The sequence below is a fragment of the Dermacentor andersoni genome, chromosome 3 (assembly GCF_023375885.2).
Source record: "Dermacentor andersoni chromosome 3, qqDerAnde1_hic_scaffold, whole genome shotgun sequence".
Taxonomy (NCBI): Eukaryota; Metazoa; Arthropoda; class Arachnida; order Ixodida; family Ixodidae; genus Dermacentor; species Dermacentor andersoni.
This window is the reverse complement of record NC_092816.1, coordinates 4,385,488-4,404,656: the sequence shown is the minus strand read 5'-3', so window position 1 is coordinate 4,404,656 and position 19,169 is coordinate 4,385,488. Positions and strand designations below refer to the sequence as shown.

At 49.1% G+C, this 19,169-nt stretch overlaps 1 protein-coding gene across 1 annotated transcript in view; it reads right to left on the bottom strand.

Annotated features, from left to right (window-relative positions):
• Positions 1–19,169, bottom strand: part of Prp8 (pre-mRNA processing factor 8) — a 297,334-nt gene that overhangs the window by 164,857 nt on the left and 113,308 nt on the right. Inside the window, exon 13 of the mRNA XM_050169409.2 lies at positions 13,322–13,438. Coding sequence (XP_050025366.1) covers positions 13,322–13,438 — 117 coding nt within the window. The remainder of the gene's footprint in view (positions 1–13,321; positions 13,439–19,169) is intronic.

Sequence of the window (19,169 nt, the reverse complement as noted above, 5' to 3'; positions counted from 1 at the left end):
TGGAAACAAGTCCTCTGCCAAACAAGGCTGAGCAGATTTGGCAGCAGGGATGGGGCACCTGCTTAGTGCATCCGCTGGGATGTTGAGTCGTCCTTTACAATGCCTTATGGCACACTTGAACCCTTGCAATCTCAACACCCAACGTCACACTTCGCACGATGTCCGCTCAGTTGTAAACATTCAAGCCAATGATGTATGGTCAAAATGCACCTCAAATGATGTGAATTCTACATACGGTCGGAACCTATTGACAGCCCACACCACAGCGAGACATTCCCATTCTTTGACAGTACAGTTCTCTTCAGAAGCGCTGAGGGGCCTGCTTATAAATGACACAGGCCTGAGTTCACCTTCGACTTCTTGCAATAACACTGCCGAAATGCCATGGCCACTGGCATCTGTTTCAATCACAAAGGGCCTGCTCAGGTCAGGCAATACCACAGCCATCTCTCCTGCCAGCGTTAACCTAAGTCTCGAATGCTGTCTGTTGCTTGGCAACCCAAACCCAATGGGCTCCTTTCTTGAGGAGAGCTGTCAGAGGTCTGGCCTTGTCAGAAAACCAGGGGATAGATTTTCTGTAGTATCCCACAAGGCCCAAAAACATTTGGAGCTACTTGACTGTTTTAGAGGATGGGAACTCTTCAACCGTTCGCACCTTGTCCGGGTCAGGTTTACATTTGCCTGGAGAGATTACATGCCCAAGGAACTTTAATACCTGTTCACAGCATGTAACTTTGCTGGGATTGATTGTCAGACCTGCAGAGCCAATTCTTCGCAGTGCCTCATGGATAGGCTGTAGGTGGTCCTCAAATGTTTCCGAATAAATGAGCACATCATCAAGAAATGTCATTCAGTAGTGTTTTATGTCTTTGAACACTTTGACCATGAGAGACTGAAATGTTGCTGGCCCACCTGCTACCCCAAATGGCATTCGCTTAAATTGAAACACTCCTCTATGGCAAAGGAATGCAGTCTTCGGTACATCTTCGGGAGCAACCGACACTTGAAAGAAGCCCTGAGCAAGGTCAAAACTCGTGAACCACCTTGCGCGGCCGAGCTGAGCCATTACCCAGTCTGTGCGGGGCATGGGACATACCGGCGCAGTTGTGATTGCATTTAAAGTTGACCGCAAGGCGATATCCTCCAGTTTTCTTTTTTAGTAATACAAAGGCACTGGCCCAGGATCTGGAGCAGGGCTCAATTATGTCTTGGTCCAGCAAATCTTGGATACACCCATCAAGAATTTCTCTTTTGGCTGTTAACCGGGCGCAGCTTGCATATAACTGGTGGGTGGCTGCCTGTGTTTATTTTGTGAACCACCAGGAACGTGAAGCCTGGCAAAGTGGTAAAAATATGGTTATGGTCTGCAAGGATGTTATTAAGTTTCTGCTTCTGCTCCTCCCGAAGGTTCTCTAGACTACACTCGCCACTCTTGGCGGTATTGTGGCATACATCCTGCACATCTGCATAAAGTGCCTGTAGAAAGCTGGCCACATTATCACAGGGCTCTTGACCTTGCTTATCGCATAGCAACGCTGTATTACAGACTGACAAGGGTCGGTGTCCTGCATCCGATGCACATGGCCGCTTCGGTGCCCTTTTAAATTTGACGAGCGCATATGGGTCAGAGTGCAGTGACCATCCACCAAGGCCCATGTGGAGAGAAATACCTGCCACCTGAAGAAAATCTGCCCAAGGACAACAGTGTGAAACAGCTCTGGCAGAAGAAGAAAACGCTGCTTCCTGGCCCACCTTGCCAAACAGCGAACCGATTGTGCAGTTTGTGACCAGCCCTGAGTAAGCCTCAGGGTTCGTGCTTCTTCCCTGAAGGTGGCTCCCGTGCACTTGGCCGCTGCAATGGCACTGCTACCTATTAAACTCATGCTTGCCCCAGTGTCCATGAGTGCATAAGGACACTGTCACCAATCAACAGTTCAAGCAGCACTTGCGGGGATGTCGCATAGCCGTGGGCCGGAGAAGCCGCTATACTCGTTCATTTCCCAAGCAATCTCCTTGTCGGTGGCCCAGGGAAACGGCGAGGTTGGCTGCGTGGTTTAGCAGTAGTGCATTGACGTGCAATGTGGCCAAAACCACCACACCGCTGACACGTGATACGTTTACATGATACGTTTACACGATACGTGATACACGGTTTGGCGGCTCGAATGGCAGGATATCTTGCATCGCTTGAAACCTGAAGTTCTGAGACGCTCTCTCAAGTTGTTGCGGTGCCGAAGTGTAGCTGCCCCATGTGTTCAGAGCGCGAGTCAACGGCACAGGTGAGGGGTTCCCTTCCGGGGCTCCAGCGTGAAGCATTGCTGACCGCAGACACTCGGAAGAACTGTCGCAGGCTGCAGCTGCCACTCTCGTGGCTAGGCCGGGAGAGTTAGGTTGGGTGTTCCAGTGGCGTGCGGAGATGAATAGACAAGGGCCAAATCGGCTGCTGCTTGTGCGATACAAGCGGTGGCGATAGCTTGTAGCGCAGGCGATGCCAAGCCAGGGTGTCTACCAAATTGACATTTCCAAATTCCCTGAGTTTTCCAGGTTTTCCCTGAGTGCCTTCGCGAAATTCCCTGAGTGATGCAGAACTATGTTTTATGTCAAGACGGGCTGAAATCATTACTGCCCAATGCTGTCACTCTGTAGTAAGCATATGAAAGAAACTTTAAAAAAGGAACGACTTAATCCAATTTGATTACAAAGGAGTAATGTTTACGTTATTCAAAAAGAGGATATATGAAGGGGTTAGTAAAATGCACAGCAAATAAAATGTCTTTAAAAATGCAAACCGAGTCGGACATTCTCAAATACGAATAAAAAGGAGATACATACAGAAGCAAATATTTTCAAATATGAGCTATTTCTATCAACTGAAACCAAGCTCAGTGGTATGAGGCCCGAACTTTGTGACAATTGGGATTCTCTCTCAACAGCTCGTAAGTCAACCTCAACTGTTCTGACATACTCTCAACCCGCCCACGACACCTCAGTGTTGTGTTTCACTGCTTTAGAGTTTATATTGGTTTGGATCAGGGACACCTGCATCTCGGCATAAGCCAACACTGTGTTTTGAGCGCAAGCTCCTTCAAAACGGCAGCAGCACGCTTCCTTTCCCGTTCATTCCTCAATGCGTAGGTACCTTATGTTGTTGTCTTCCTTACGCCACTCGTTCGTCCCATGGACCACTTAAAGCATCTTCTTGGTTAGTTGCACAGTTCACGTCCGATTTTTTGAAATCCCTAGGGTCCGCGAAAACATCATAAAAATCGGTAAGTTGGAAAAAATTAATGGTTGTCATTTACTGCATTTAAAGGCTGAAACCACCACACGCACATTCGAAAACGCTCTGCAGGCCTGTCGGTACACGTATTAGGCATAACGGTGCTCGTACTGTGGCAAGAAATATTGGGTGCATGCGTGTATAATTAAGGAATACATACTGCGTCCCATGGGAATAGCCCCTTTACACTTTTGTTATGCTTCACCGCAATACTTTTGTTAATTCTTCACCAAGTAACGTTTCTGTATGGAGGCGAAGCTGACTTTCGGGAACCGGCATTATGCAACGTACTGTGCTTTCCAAGCTTCTAAGCCAATCGCGAGGACCATAACGGCGGAATCCGTGCCGTTGTTGAGAGTAGCGAATGCTTTCAATAAACACGGCACAGAACGGCAAGAAGCTTCATAGCGAACGCCGAAGCAGCTAGGCCTAGCGTTGCTGCAGTGGTGGCTACGGCTGCCAGCGGATCTGCGTGCGAGAGCGCCGGTTCGAGGAGGCGAGGTAATCAAAATGGCAGTGGTGGTGGCTTTGATTAATGCCGTTTCGCACCTGCGGTCACGGCAAAACATCCGGAAAATCGGACGGCAAAGAGTTCTTGCGTCCGAAATTTCAGACGTTCCGATACATTGACTATAATGGGTACGTGATGGTGCCCATAGCCGTCCAAATTATCGGGAATCCAGAAAGTCGGTCGTTGACAGCGCACTGTCACCTCTTCCAGCCGATGACAGGGCGTCAAAGGCGATTCATTACGATTCCCGTCTCTTACTCATGCCAGCATTACCGCGACTTTCGACCCTTTCAATAAAATTACAGCTAGTTTTCCCTGATAGAGGCACGAACTCCCTGAGTTCTCCCTGAGTTTTTCCAGACTACTCAAAATCCCTGAGAATTCCCGGTTTTCCCGGTTGGTAGACACCCTACAAGTGTGTTCCATGATAAGGCTGGTCGCCTTCGCCATTTCTTTCAGGTTCCGTCCCGTGGCACTGCACACGGCTTGGGATTACTTCACTCACTCAGTTCGTTGTTGCGCGCACCCCGCATGCCTACCATGCACATACGCATTCCATGCTCTCCCTCCCCGCCACACACCGTTGCCTGCCGTCTCGTGCCTGCGATTCTATGCCACCTGGTGTCGGCCCAGTAACCTCACAAAGTGAAGACGAGTAGTCCAGTGGCCATGCCGGCTACTAATAAATTTCTGTTATCGAATGCGCCCTCGGGTATGCTCTGCTTTTCTTTTTCCCCGACACAAGCGACAAGAGGGGGGGGGGCAACTTACATTCGAGTGGTCTTACAATCGTGTATACGGTACTGCTTAACCGAAATAGCATGAGATTGCCCCCTTACCTGTCAAAAACAGAACTCAGAGTAAAAGCGATGAAAGGGAAAAAGCATGCAGTGTTTTTTCACTTCGCACACCAAAAATGTCACTGAGATGTCGGCGACGCTAAATATGCGGGAAGTTCGACAGTATTATTCGATGAATTGTTACAGGTGGAAACGTGCAAGATGCAATAAACTTTCGAAAGCGAGTCTGTCGTCGCAGTCAGCACAGGGTACCCGGAAGTTCGCCACTGAAGTTGTACCGCCACCAAACATAGACACCTGAACTGCTCTGTCGGATCACGCATATCAACGGGCCAGTTACACTCACGGACGAATTGAACACGGCTGTCGTAAGTGAAGAGGAAGTGGCTACTATACGAGCACACGAGCAAGCTATGCTCGACAAGATTGCATCTACAACAGCCACGAAGGGGATTTGGAGTTTTCTTGAAGATCCGACTGCCGATAGTGCAGCAGCCTCGGTCGCGAAGCCCGCTGCTCCATACGCTGACGTCGGACTTGCAGCAGTGAGCAATCTTCTTGGCGTTTTCTCGAACACTTGTGGTGGTTCTGCGTAGCTGATGCGAAGCAATCAGGATTGCAGTTCTGCTACTAAACTGACCGTGGTTTGCAAGAACTGCAGTTCAGTTGTGTCGGGATGGAGCTCGCGGGGAAATGGGGGCCCGAAAACGTGTAATCCTTTCAACATGAACGTACTCGCAGTGCATGCTATGTCGTCGACCAGCAACGGCCAAACGGCCATGAATTATACCTAATGCTTACCGATGGCTTTTCATGCCATTTTTTCCTAACTTTCTTTCAATACAGTCCAACTCACCTATGGACGTCTTGCACTGGAGTTTGAGGTATAGTAGCGGCGCCTGGTGGCGGTGCGCGAAACGTTATCTGGGTAGTACCCGCTTGGGTAGTATTGAGCCCTGGCTGTGGCGAAGCACGTTTCTAGCCCGAGTTTTGCGTTGATTCGCGCTTTTTTCGGCTCTGTTGCAAGTGCGAAAAAGCTTGTTGCTTCTCACCGACCACGCCGACCACGCTGCGAGCTCGCTGCAACCTATAGTTGAACGAAAACAAACTCTCCGTGAGACGTAATGCTGGAAACAGAAGGAATCGGCGACGCCGATCCGGAGAGATCTAGCTCAGCCTCGAAAAAGCGTCACCGTCGTTACTTCTGCGTCATGGGCTGCCATGAACAAAATGGCCTGAATCCCAACATCAGATTCTACCGTTTTCCTTCAAGGCCTCACGAAGCGGGGCGTCGGGCGCACTCGATAGCTGCAGTTCGTCACGCTGGGTAAGCGAAACTTCGTGCCATGCTGACTGCTTCACCTGTCTTGAAGCTTGCTTGATTATCTGCGTTCTTAAATTCGGTCTTTTGTACCTACAGTCCCGACAGCAGACCAACATAGCAGCAGACATGGAGGGTGATTCACGATTCGAGACCCGGCCACAACGAAAATTCGACCGGTGCACAGTGGTGAAGTGACCAGGTGTGTGCAAATGAGCACAAATGGTCGGGCTGATTCGGTGACAATTCACTACCCACTACGAGTAGCACAGGTTAGAGAGTTAAATGTGCTCATCCTTGACCTCAAGTCAGCACATTGAGGCAGCGCAGCAAGGTAGTATTGACTGCAGCACATTGACATTCGAGCGCTGTCATTAAAAGCTACATCAAGCGAGCAGCGCACGAGCTTGCGCTGCAGCGCGATTCGCACGTACGTTACTGAGAGCTCATATACATTGCATCAGTTATTTATCAGTTGCTAAAGGGACAGTTGGCTGCTACTACAGTGCAGGCATAACTACTTGTCTAGCGGCATGCAGTCAACAAGAATTGCAGGAGGCCCGCTGTTTCGCAGCATGTCGAAAGACCGCTGCTGTCGCGGCGCGAACGATCGTGCGCTCGAGCAGTTCCGTACACATGATTTCTGCTTATCGCTGCTGTGAATTTATTTATAGCGAACATTGCCTCGCGTTTGTGCGCCTGAATCTAACAGCGTCCAAACCTTACATGAAGTTCAACTTCGTACGCGACTCGCTTCACTTGCGATTGACACCGCGCTAAAACTCCGCCACTTATTTCTTGAACGGAGTATATGTATTCTGCGTTGCATAATTTATTGCCTTTACGCAGCGTGCTAGCCCTGAAAAAAATCTTCAGTGCCCGATATTCGCTGCAAGCCGTGGTACAACAAATCCGAAAGTCGTGGGTCCATATTGTAAACGTGCTTTCCGAAGCAGACGACTGAGCTTGGTACTACCCAGTTCAGGACAGAGGGCGCTTTTTAGCACCATTTTCGCAGCGCCCCCTGGGCAATGCAAGAGCCCCATAACGATACCGGTTTTAATAATGTATCGGTTATAACAATGAAATGCTGCTGCACCGTCAACTTTTGTATGTTTCGCACACGGTGAAATAACTTGCTTACTACAATGTCCCGATTTCACATAATTGGTTATAACGAACTCAGGCTGCTATGTGTCACAACCTTCACATTTCACAAAATGCGAAGGTTGTGGGATCGTTCCCCAGCTGCGGCAAGTTGTTTTTTCATCCACTTTCATTTCCATTAATTTATCGTTTCTTTAGTTCATTTATTAAGCACAAGTAATTTCCCCTGTGTTGTCCTTGGTGTCAGTGTTTGATGGCTTCTTATGATATGACTAATAAAAATCGGGCCCCTCGGTTAACCCTCTTTCTTCTCGTTTAAAATAGAAATGTGAAGCACGTGGTGCTAGCTTTCTGGCACTAATTTGAACGACTATGCATGATGTTGCAACCAATATCTCAGTTTTATTTTTGCACAATGTGAACATATATGTCTTGAATTTGTTGCTGAAAGACAGGGCTAGATAGTAATGCAATTGATTTGGTCATATTGTTAGGCCATTCAAAGTTACAATGAACTGAAACTTCAAATTTGTTTTTCTCTGCATCTTGGACACCACACACTGCCTTACGGGGGATCTTCATATGTTCTTTCTAAGTACCAGAAAAATGCTTGGTATCAATATATTCGTGTCAAATGGATCTAGCCAGTGATGATATTTATTCATTTCTAAAGCTGTCGGCTAAATTCTAATTGTCACTAATTATAAACGAAAATTAGCAAGAATATTGCAATCATGTTTACATCTGTTCTTTTTTTTTTTTTTCGCATTAGAACTGCACTGAGAACAATAAAAATAGTATCACCGGCTAGAGTTCTGGCCGTATACTTTGTTTTTACTTTTGACAAAGTTTTTGAAAAGTTCCGCAAGAAATACACTGAATTTCTGTATTAAAAACTTCACCTGATTTGTTCTAATGCAGATATACAAAATCTAATTAGATATTTGCAATCAGCAGAAAAACTGAAAAATGCTATTAAATATGATCCAGTCCACACTAAAATTAACAAAATTGGTTTTGGAACCTACTTCTCCCCTTAAAGGACCCCTTACCAAGCCCCATAGCAAATTTCGGTTATACACTAGAATTTCTTAGTGTTCTCTAGAGAGCATTCTGTCACAAATATTTTTCAAATTGGCTCATTAATAGCAGAGATAGAAATATCTCAGTGCTGCGAAACCATAATTTCAGCAGGTGGGCTCCACTCCACTCCACTCTCTTATCGCCCCGTCTAGCCTACACAAGCATAATTCCTTCACTGTGTTCTCCCATATCGGACCTCAAGGATCACGTGACGCTTACGTCACGGCCCCACCTTCATCCTTTTTTCTCCTCGCTTTTATTTTTTTTTTCGGCGCTACGCATTTTCACTGATGGCATCGCGCGCAAGCTGTTGTTTCGTTCACGCGAAACTATTTTGCGCGCTGTGCACAAGGAAACATGACTAGCGGTATAATTCAGTGCTACACGAATACTGAGGCAGAACAAGTGGATCGCAGAGCATGATCACGCGCTCGAAGACGGTAGAAAATGGCACAGTTTCGGTACCTGCGCACGTGACCATACAACTGTGGCAACAAGCAGATGAAACGGAAGTACCATCTCTCTTGCTTCGGTGCAAAGTAAAACAAGAAACACGCAGACATTCCGTTTGTGCGTTTTATTATTCCTGTAAACTTCAATTCGTCAATTCAAGCAACGGATTGCACAGATTACAGATGCTGTCTTGAATAATTCTCGAAGCCACGTGTCACCATGAGTGACATCACACTGAGGACACCACTACGTAGGCGCTGGGACGCGAGTATGTCACCGTCTGGATTGGAGAGCAGCGGCCGCGAGAAGGAAAAACAGCGTTCAGTTTGAAATTGCAGATCTTTCCAGGCGGGTAGCAATGTAATGCTTTGCAGGCATGATCGTTATCGCTCAATGAGTGCTCTGCGCTTGTCAGCTCAAAATGGCCAGACCTGGTGAAGGGCCCTTTAAGGGGGGATGAGGGGATCGGAACTAACTTTTTCATTTTTTATCTTAGAGTGATGAAATTTGGCATACAGGTTCGAAATAGCATCAAACAGACAGCTGCAAAGTTTCACAATCATATCTTCAGTAGTTTTTATTTTATCATTATTTATATATTGCTCACATGTTGCTTGCTCGTAGAAAGCCTAGCGTGACAGCAAAATGGGTTATGGGTCTGTAAATGTTTTTAATAGTTACTAAGAAGTATAGTCTAAGTCAAGATTCTCTTAATTTCTTTTTAAATTTCTCTGCTCTTCTTCTAAACGATATAGTATGCACCTTCTCTTTATGTTTAGAATGTATCATGCTCCAATTATTGTGTAATAAAAAAATGGTGAGCCTAAATGGTAAATCTGAGACTGTCTTGACATAAGGCACACTTCACCAATTGCAGCAAAACAAACAGGATTAAAATCCGTGCTCCCATTGCCGTGCTATGCTTTCCACGAGCGAGGTGATAAGCTCAAAACAAACTTTTGAGAAAACAAGCCTCAAAGTTCCATACTGGCACACACTGTCTAGAATGCTCCTGCATTGTAGAATTTGGTGTCCTTGGCAGCAGGTGACTTCTTAGCCCTCTGTCCTTTCAGGAGATGGACTTTGTGTGCCTTCTTCATTCGCTGGGAGTCTTTCTCGACAGCCCGCTGAAGAGAGAGGGCACCAGGGCGCAGGCCCAATGTTGTGCACAGGTCTGAATAAGCTTTCAGACTGCCCGAGTTGTACTTTGAAATTGCCTCGTGCACTGCTGTTTCCACAGCAAACAGTGAGGCATGCTGGTCTTTTGATACTAGTGACCATATCACTGAATGGAGACTCTCAGCCGCGTTTTGAGTTTTGCCTCCTCTGCACCGGGCCAGCAACTGAGGGTCTGAGAGGCGCTGGTACACAGGCAGGAGTGCTTCAGCAACTTTAGCTGAAAGCTTGTACTTGTGAGCTGGTGCTGGCTGCCCTTCTGCCTCAGCTGACCGGTGGTTGCACCAGCTAAGGGGGCCAGGGGGACACAGCTCATGATGGGGCTCATCATCTGTTGATGTGATGTGGTAGTACGTTGCCATTACTGCCCTTTGCATTTCCTCGACTTCCGAGTGGTTCCGCAGAGCAAGGCCATAGTAGTTTGTCAGTTTTTTGATGAGCTGCTGTGTCAGGCCCCCCTTTCCACCTAGTGGCTCTCCTTTCTTTGCCTTGGCCACCAAAGAGCGAAGTGCAGCCCCCATTCGTTTTTTAACATGATTTATGCAGTCCTCTTTAGATAGCTGCACAAAACCATAAACTTCTTCATCACATAGAGTGCGAAACATGCGGCTGTCCCCGTCACAAACTATGTTTGTGTAACGTAGATCATTTCTGCTCAAGGAGCGCCTGAAGAGCTGTAGTGCAGCCTCAACCTCCATTCTTCCAGAATTCACATCAGTGTTTTTCTGGCACTGGTGTTGCTGCTTCCATTCAGCATAGTTGGGGTCACTTTCTGCTGGCTGTCGGCTGCACCCAAGGCAGAAGTTGGACAGAACTATGCAGTCCAACACAAGCCCTGTATGGAAATCAATTATACAGCCTACGCCGGTATGGGAGCTGTGGCCGCGTGTCAACCATGTGCCATCATACACTACTGTAATGTTCTTTGAAAATGTTGTCTCCATTTCAGTGTACACCTTTTTCACTGCCTCTACAGCATCTGTGAAGATGTTGTGTGCAGCTGCCGCTGCGGCAGGCTTGAAAGTCTTTTTGAGGTGCCCATCATATGTTTTGTGGTGTAACCCACGATGCGAGACATTCATGGTGGCCCAGAAGTCATTAAGAGCAGTTGGTCCTTTCCCAATGCTCTTTATTGCTTGCATAGCTCTGATGTTGACCTCGAAAGCTCTAGAGCCGCTCTTCCTTTGTGAGGACCACTCAGACTGTAGGGTACTACCACAGGAAATGCATGAAAGTACCATCTTCACAGCTAGTCCCAGTTCAGTCTCGCGGTGCACTGCTAGGCCGGGCTGCTGACAAGTTGGGCAAAGCGGGGAACCAATCAGCGAGTTCAAAGCAGCAACTTGAACAAGCATAAACTCCTCTTCTGGAGGTGCGGGAATGGCATTTTCCTGTGAGCCAGTCAGCCCGAACTTGCGCTCCGTTGCTGAAACCGCGCGAAGCGATTCGCGAACTCTCGACGCTTGCAGTTCTGCAGTTTCCGCGGACACAAATCGTGTTTCCAGGTGAGCTTGAATAGTGCGACGTTCACTGGGCGAACAGTCAACACTGCGATGAGCGGCAAGGTCGGCCGCCGGCGCATCCGCGGCAGCGAGCGTGCGCCCGCGTTGCAGCTCCGTCGAAGCGCCGGAACTCGTCGATGGCATGGGACTGCCTTCACTGGCGGTTGTTGGCTGCGGAGACATCTCGGCGTTGAACGACACACCGCGGAAGCGCGTCTCCGATGCTCTGCAGTCGGGCGGCGATGACCGCTGCAAGCTCACTCCGTAATCTGTGCTGGACGAACTTGCGACGGGACGCTCGCGTACGGCGAGACTCACTGGCATGTCGATCGTCACCGGTGAAGTAACACTGCGCCCGCGCTTCGACGGCAAAAGATCATGGTTCGTCTCACTATCGCTGGCTGGTGCTCGACTCGGCGCAAGATCCCGCAGCACGTTGGGCGAGAGATCGCACAGCACGTTGGGCGCGTACTCCGCCGATTCTGAACGGACGCTCGGCTCGGCCGAACCACCTGCTGACAATCGCCGCTTCTTCCTTGCTGTGACGGGCTTGCGTTTCCGCTTCCCGTAGGCATGCTTCGTCCGGTACTTCTTTTCGAACGTGCGCGGATCCATTGCACGTGGCCGACGTCCTCGAAACACAAGAGAAGGAAAGTCCAGAAAGGCTTCCCAGCAGCGGACAAAAGCAGACGCTCCTTGCGCTCCTTGCCTCGGCCGCCATTATGGCGCGGCGTCGACCAATGAGGAGGCGCCTTACAACGAGCCGCGGCGCAGAGCCAATCGGGGCGCGGCAGCCATTGGCTGCTCCGTGCTGCCACTCTCCTGTTTTTCTTTTTTTGTGCGCTTGCTGGCTGGCAGGGAAGGAAGGGAAGGGCTGGGACAAAGAGTCAAAGAGTCGGGCTTTCCAACGATACCAAAATGGCGGCGCTCCGTGGCGGGAAAGCCGAGCAGTCGCGCGTTGAACTTCGCGGCTTTTTCGCGATTTCGGGCGGATTTGTGGACGCCGGCACCGACAAATATATTTATTTTAAGTGCTTAGAGTTTGTTTTTCGGTGAAATATTTCAGTACAAGATAGAAATGATGCTGTAGATTCTGAAAAGCGTACTTTTCAAAAATCGATTTTTTTCGCGAAAATCGCGATCTGATCCCCGCTTCCCCCCTTAAGCGGGTGGGCACAATCAGCAGCCGGATGGAGGAAGATGGTGGGGAGGGGCACTCCGCCATTATACTTTCCCAAGATCAGTTCGGCCATCCCCACTATTAGATTGTTTCATGCAACCCGTTTATAACAGTTATCGGTTATAACAATGGAATTTTCATGGCATTTGAGTATTGTTTTAAGTGGGTTCAACTGTATCAGTTGTGTAATATTTTTGTTTTCTCAAAACCATAATTTTGACGATTATGCCATATTGGAGGTGCATTATCTCTGCTTCTAATTGTGCTAGCACTGCAATTCTATTTTTCCAGAAAGGCAAAGCTGTGTAGGGTGAAAATTTACGAAATAACACTGTTGCATTTATTAGAAAAAATTTTAATAAGACATGTTTCCTTATTTAGCAGTTGGATGGATTTTTTTCACTGAAGTTTGCAATGTTCTCATTTGATGTAAGATTATGTAAGATTGGGTTAGCACACCATACTTGCTTATTTGCACTCTTCGTTAGTTTCACATCCTTTCGTATGTTGATATGATGCCATGTATAGTTTGGTAGATAGCTCACCTCCAAGCAAATTATGCAATAAAGCTGAATTTCTTCAATTTTTGAAAAGTTCTTTACTCTGCAAGAAAACTGAATATATATATATAAAACTAGCACATTCAAAAACATAAACTCAGAAAGTTTCATCAAAATCGAACAAGAATTAAAAAATACCCCTTAAGCAGGTACGGTTTAACGAGGTTTTACTTATGTCTTTGGCAGTTCATGCCTAGAAAAATCGGAAATCAAGTTTGCAGCTGATACTTGAATGTGGCTATGTGTTTCGTGATCTGCACGTGACTACGAAGAGAAAATGTGTTGCGTGACTTGTGCGAGCCAGAGAGGCAAAACATGCCGAGACACTTTCTTGCTCATCACACCCACCTTCCATGGAATGTTGGCCTTCCAGCAGCGCCACGCCTCAGACAGGTGTTGCAGGATCGTGCGGGCTTTGTTTTGCTTGATGCCCTCAGGCATCATGTCCAGAATGTCATGCATCACCTGCAAGAGTGATACAATGCCTCATGTATGACACCAGCACAAAAAACAGGGTGCCAAATGCCCTCCCACCTTGGCAGCATAAAAGCACAATAGTTAACAGTATGCACAGTGACAATTCGAAGTTATTACCCTACCTTTAAAGAATAAAATGCCTCGTCATGCTAAATTCTAAAAAATTGGATGCTTAGAAGCAAAGAAGCAGATTTGTCTCTGTTTTTCAAGTGTGTGTGGCTGCTACATATCACCAGTATCTGCTCCTATGCTGCATTCAACTGTCGAAGTGCGGTGCTCAATAGAAAAGTGCTATCCATGATCTCAGTAGCAGGTCTCACATTCGCTTGTAGTCTGTCGACAAGACAGACATGAGTGCACCACTTTATGATAAGGCAGTCAACTTAAGGGGGGACGCGGGGATCAACTATGGAAAAACGACCCAAAAATCACTTTTTAGAAAGTTGCAGATTCCGAATCTATGACCCCTTTTCTATAAGTTTTCCAAGTATTTCCGCTGAAAACGACTGCTAAGTACCATAAATAAATATATATACCAGGCAATACAGCGAAACTTTCGTGAAAATCGGTGGAAAAGTCACGGTTTTCGAGCGCCCCTAGCTCCGGAACGGCAGTACGCGGCACGGCCATGCTGGTACCGTTGAAAAGCGCGCCTCTTCGCCTTTTGACGCCCCTCTTTCATTTCCTGATAGAGAGAAGAGCAAGCATAAAAACATAAAAAGTCTGAAGGTCGCGGAGCTGCTTGTTACGGCCGCCGATTGGCTAGCTTCGTCACGTGCGTGTTATGAGCAGCCCCATTGGCCGGGTCTTGAAGCGAGCTGCTGCGGCGTCTGCTTCTCCCGTTTCTTCGCGCGCTGGCTGCTGCGCCTTTGTTTACGTGTTAGATATTCGAGGTACACCGCCGCTTCATCGCTTTATTCCGATTTGAGTTTTCTGTTTCATTTTGTGGTTTCGAGCATGACTGGGCGGACGTGGACGACGAAATACGCGACCAAGCACCGCTTCGGCAGCCGCAAGCGCAAGCCGCCGAACATCTGAACGATAAGTAGTCCTAGCAGAGATGTGTCCGCGCGCTAGCTTGCAAGAGAGACTGTCGATGCATTGCCGGGCAGTTCACAGGCTGTTGCAGCCTTGAGCTCCAATGGTGATGATACCGAACTAATAACGGCCGTTTCCGATGCTTCCGGGCCTGCGACGTCCCGTAAATACTCCGCGACGTACCCCGATTGTGCCACCGCCGTCACCGAGATGAACGACGAAAGTGCGGTCCAAGCGCGTGCGTCTGCCGGCCGTGAAAACGAACCGTGCATCAGCAACGGTCGCACCATACAGTCGCATCTTGAGTCACAATTCATCTTGTCGGTGGTGTTGAATATGACCGCCGCCACTGTCCGCGCGTCACTTGGTTCTGTGCCGGCAACCGAACGGAAGATAGGGTTTACGGCGGGAGGAGCATGCTCGGTGGTGACGGACTCAAGCGAGTCGAGCGGCTGAGAAAGATGCCTTGAGCAAGAAGAGGGCACAAAAAGCACATGAAAGCAAGCATAAAAGATCCAAGAAGCCAAGAGATCAACCTGACACCTGCACCTACAAGGCCGGTGGTTTCTACTCGAATAAACATGGCTCAAAACTTCGAACACCTTTTTCTCAAAACTTTTTTCTACCACCAAGGTCAACTTGCAAAGCCAATATCTCAGCCACTGTTATGAATATTTTTACACCGTTTGTTTTGTTACACTCATTGTGCACCACTGCACACAGTGACATGTCTTGTTTTCAAAATAGTTGCTTCAATAATTTGTTATCTTTTGTTTTCACAGTCGAGATTTTCATGCAACTGAAGTAGCTACCAAGGAATGAGAATATAAAAAAAATCTGCTAGGCTAAAAAAATTACAGGAATGTCACTGTGTGGAGGATACATATAGGAGTGCTATCAATGTTTGCTTTAACTCCTACCATCAATATACAGGTGTGCAGGCATTTTGCAAAAATGAAAGCAGAAAAATTTTGTAAACAAAAAAGTACTTCAGATATTGCAGCCATATTTTCACAGTTTTGTTTATGTGATGTTATTAACACCCGTGCAAAATTTCATCAAAATCGGCTGGTAAATAAAAAAGTTTGCTTTGATCCCCATGTCCCCCCTTAAAATTATGGCATTTTACATGCCAAAACCAGAACCTGATTCTGAGCAATGCCATAGTGCAACACTGAATTTTTGACCTCTAGCAGTTGCTCACAGAGAACCTAATGCACAATAACGGAGCGCTTTTCGGTCGGTCGGTCGGTCGGTCGGTCGGTCGGTCGGTCGGTCGGTCGGTCGGTCGGTCGGTCGGTCGGTCGGTCGGTCGGTCGGTCGGTCGGTCGGTCGGTCGGTCGGTCGGTCGGTCGGTCGGTCGGTCGGTCGGTCGGTCGGTCGGTCGGTCGGTCGGTCGGTCGGTCGGTCGGTCGGTCGGTCGGTCGGTCGGTCGGTCGGTCGGTCGGTCGGTCGGTCGGTCGGTCGGTCGGTCGGTCGGTCGGTCGGTCGGTCGGTCGGTCGGTCGGTCGGTCGGTCGGTCGGTCGGTCGGTCGGTCGGTCGGTCGGTCGGTCGGTCGGTCGGTCGGTCGGTCGGTCGGTCGGTCGGTCGGTCGGTCGGTCGGTCGGTCGGTCGGTCGGTCGGTCGGTCGGTCGGTCGGTCGGTCGGTCGGTCGGTCGGTCGGTCGGTCGGTCGGTCGGTCGGTCGGTCGGTCGGTCGGTCGGTCGGTCGGTCGGTCGGTCGGTCGGTCGGTCGGTCGGTCGGTCGGTCGGTCGGTCGGTCGGTCGGTCGGTCGGTCGGTCGGTCGGTCGGTCGGTCGGTCGGTCGGTCGGTCGGTCGGTCGGTCGGTCGGTCGGTCGGTCGGTCGGTCGGTCGGTCGGTCGGTCGGTCGGTCGGTCGGTCGGTCGGTCGGTCGGTCGGTCGGTCGGTCGGTCGGTCGGTCGGTCGGTCGGTCGGTCGGTGTTTCAGTTCAATTCAATGTTTCAGTGTTTCAATTGTGCCCCTACAGAAGAGATCCATCCCACGACCTTGCGCTCAGCCGTGTGCCGACCTATGGGCCCAACACTACGTACGACTCACGAAACATGGAGCATAGAGTTTCTAAATGGCTGACAGCAAACATGTGCGAGCACGTGCTCAATTGGATTAGCTCAGTGATCACTTAGCCCATTTAGACAGGAGATAGGATGGCACACTTCGCGTAAGGTAGTGGCAAACGCCGCCCAACATTCACCACAATTCTTCACCGTGGCCTCCAACAATGCACTGCGCGGCTCGTCCTTGAGCTGCCTTGTAGCAGCTTTAACAGAATGTAGCAGATTGGAGCAACTGTAGCAGCATTCCCACCATTGTCTCGGGCCTCCTGCCTGAGGCCATCTTTGTTTGCACTCTGCTCAAGTACTGTGGAGCAACACATGGGTGGCATGGAGATTTACTACTGCTTAGTGTTATTGTACAGTGCAGTCCGAATGATGCCAAGAGGAATGCAAGATCCAACCTATATAAGCGATCATCGCTATATCTGGACTGCCATAAAAAAAAAAAGGAAAAGGCTGCCGAGCATACCTTTGCAGCTCCGACACGAAATTTGCCACTTGTGCTAAGATATATACATTGTATAAAGTGTACTGTGAAAAATAATATACAGTCAACGACTGAATTTTCGGACGCCCAAATTTTCGGACATGCCCGATATTTCGGACGTCTTCGCAGCACCGCCACAAGCCCCATAGAATCAATGTATAAGGACATCTGAAGTTTCGGACGCTCGAACCCCGCGCCGTCCAATTTTCCGGACTTTTTGACGCGACGGAAGGTCCTTTGGCTCCTCGCGCAGCGCCCCTGAGCAGCAAATCGACTTGCAGCCGAAGCATATCACCGCTTTGAACCACAACTAGCCAAATCTAGCCGTCACACACCGATTTGGTCTGGCCACGCTAGCTCTGTTCATCGCCGCACTTCCGCCTCTGGCGGAGTTTCCGGAGTGGCGCATGACGGCGCCATTTTATTTGTTTGCGTAGGCCACGTTTTGGCTAGCGTGGTGTGTGGTTGTGCTGTTGTGTCAAGTGTGCTCTGCGACGCAAGGCCTAGGTGCTTCGACGCTCGTCTGCGAACTCCACTGTTCGCAACTTGAGGATTTCGCTCGCCTTCGATGGCCCCCATTCCGTCTTCGTCGTCCTCGCCGATGGCATCGAAGCGCGGAAAGCAGTACCGTCGGTTAACGATGGAGAAGAAAGCCGCCATTATTAAGCAAGTCGTGAGCGGCCCATCGCAGGCTGACGTGAGCAAGGAGTTCGGCATGGAGCAAGGAGTCAGGTTGTGGGGGATTCAGAAGACTCCGATGTTAAAAATAAGGAGCCAATGCCTGCGCCGCCTAGAAGCGCCAAGTTGACGCGAGCACTGTTGAATCTTTCATCGGTGTACAGTGCTGACATGAACTTTGCTCAGATCGAGGTGAATATGATCACATGGAACCGGAACGCCGTCCAAACAACAATCAACAAGTTCTTCAAGTCACTGCAGCAATAAAACCAGCTGCCCGACGATGCACATGTACATAATATACCGGCAGTTGACTGCATACAGAGTTTTTGAATGCGTTTTTTTATAGCCACTCCACTGATGCTTTGGCACTATCGGAGTCTTTTTATGTCCGCTTCCCTTCACCTTCAGTCTCTGCTGGCCGAGCGGCAGCGGCCACCGACCCTCCTCTCCACACACCTGCCTCTCTTCACCTCCACACCACCGCTGCCATAGTGTAACGTGCATAGTGCGCTCAGCACGAAACTTGCCTAGCCAGGGCGAGTCACGTGCCTGACAACACTGCATCACCTATTTCCTGGCAGCTCATCAGCGTACGCTAGTTCCGTCTCTCTCTCTCTTCTTTTCTTTGTTTGCTACACCGCGCTTTTGCGCAGGGCGACCCGATCTGAAAGGAAAAGCCGAATCGCCATCACCATAAAAGGAGGCTGCGTGCTGCTGTTGCATGCGTCTCTTCAGTGTTCGCTGCTGCTGCCCTGTGCGTTTCGGGTAACTGCAACAGCACTGCAACATGGACTACCTGAACAAGATGGATGCAAGTTTAGTGTGCACAAAAAGACTGAAGCGTTCGCTGTTCGGCATGTCGCGAGAACGAAAGGCCCTTTCGTTTAAGGAGAAAATTGAAATCTTCAAGAAGGTTGACAACAACCCAAAGAAGAAACGTGTCGAGTTGGCAAAGAAGCTAGGCATAGCACCGTCGACGCTGTGCACTATTGTTGGGCAGTGAGACGTTGTGATGAAGAATGCCCAGCACTTCGGCGTGAACGTCAAACAGGCGAAGACAGCTACACACGCGAAGCTGGCAGAGGTCCTGCTGATATGGTTTGGCAAAGTTACAGCGGCCGGCGTCAACGCGGACAGCAAGGTGCTAGGCAAGGTGGTGGACAACATTGCGCTTTTCCTGGGAATTGAAAATTTCCAAGCTTCCGGGGGATGTCTGCATCATTTTCGAGAGATACATGGACTTGTCTACAGTCGTTTGCAGTGAAGAAAAAAAAGTGGACCAGTCAGCTGTCAGCGACTAGAGAGGAGGTTGTGGGTGAAGGACCAGGCTTGCCAGCGGGGCCCAAGAAGTAAGGAGAGAATCACCGTGATTTTTTGCGTGAATGCCCACACCTCAGACAAAAATGCAGCTTACCGTCATAGGCAAGTCTAAACAGC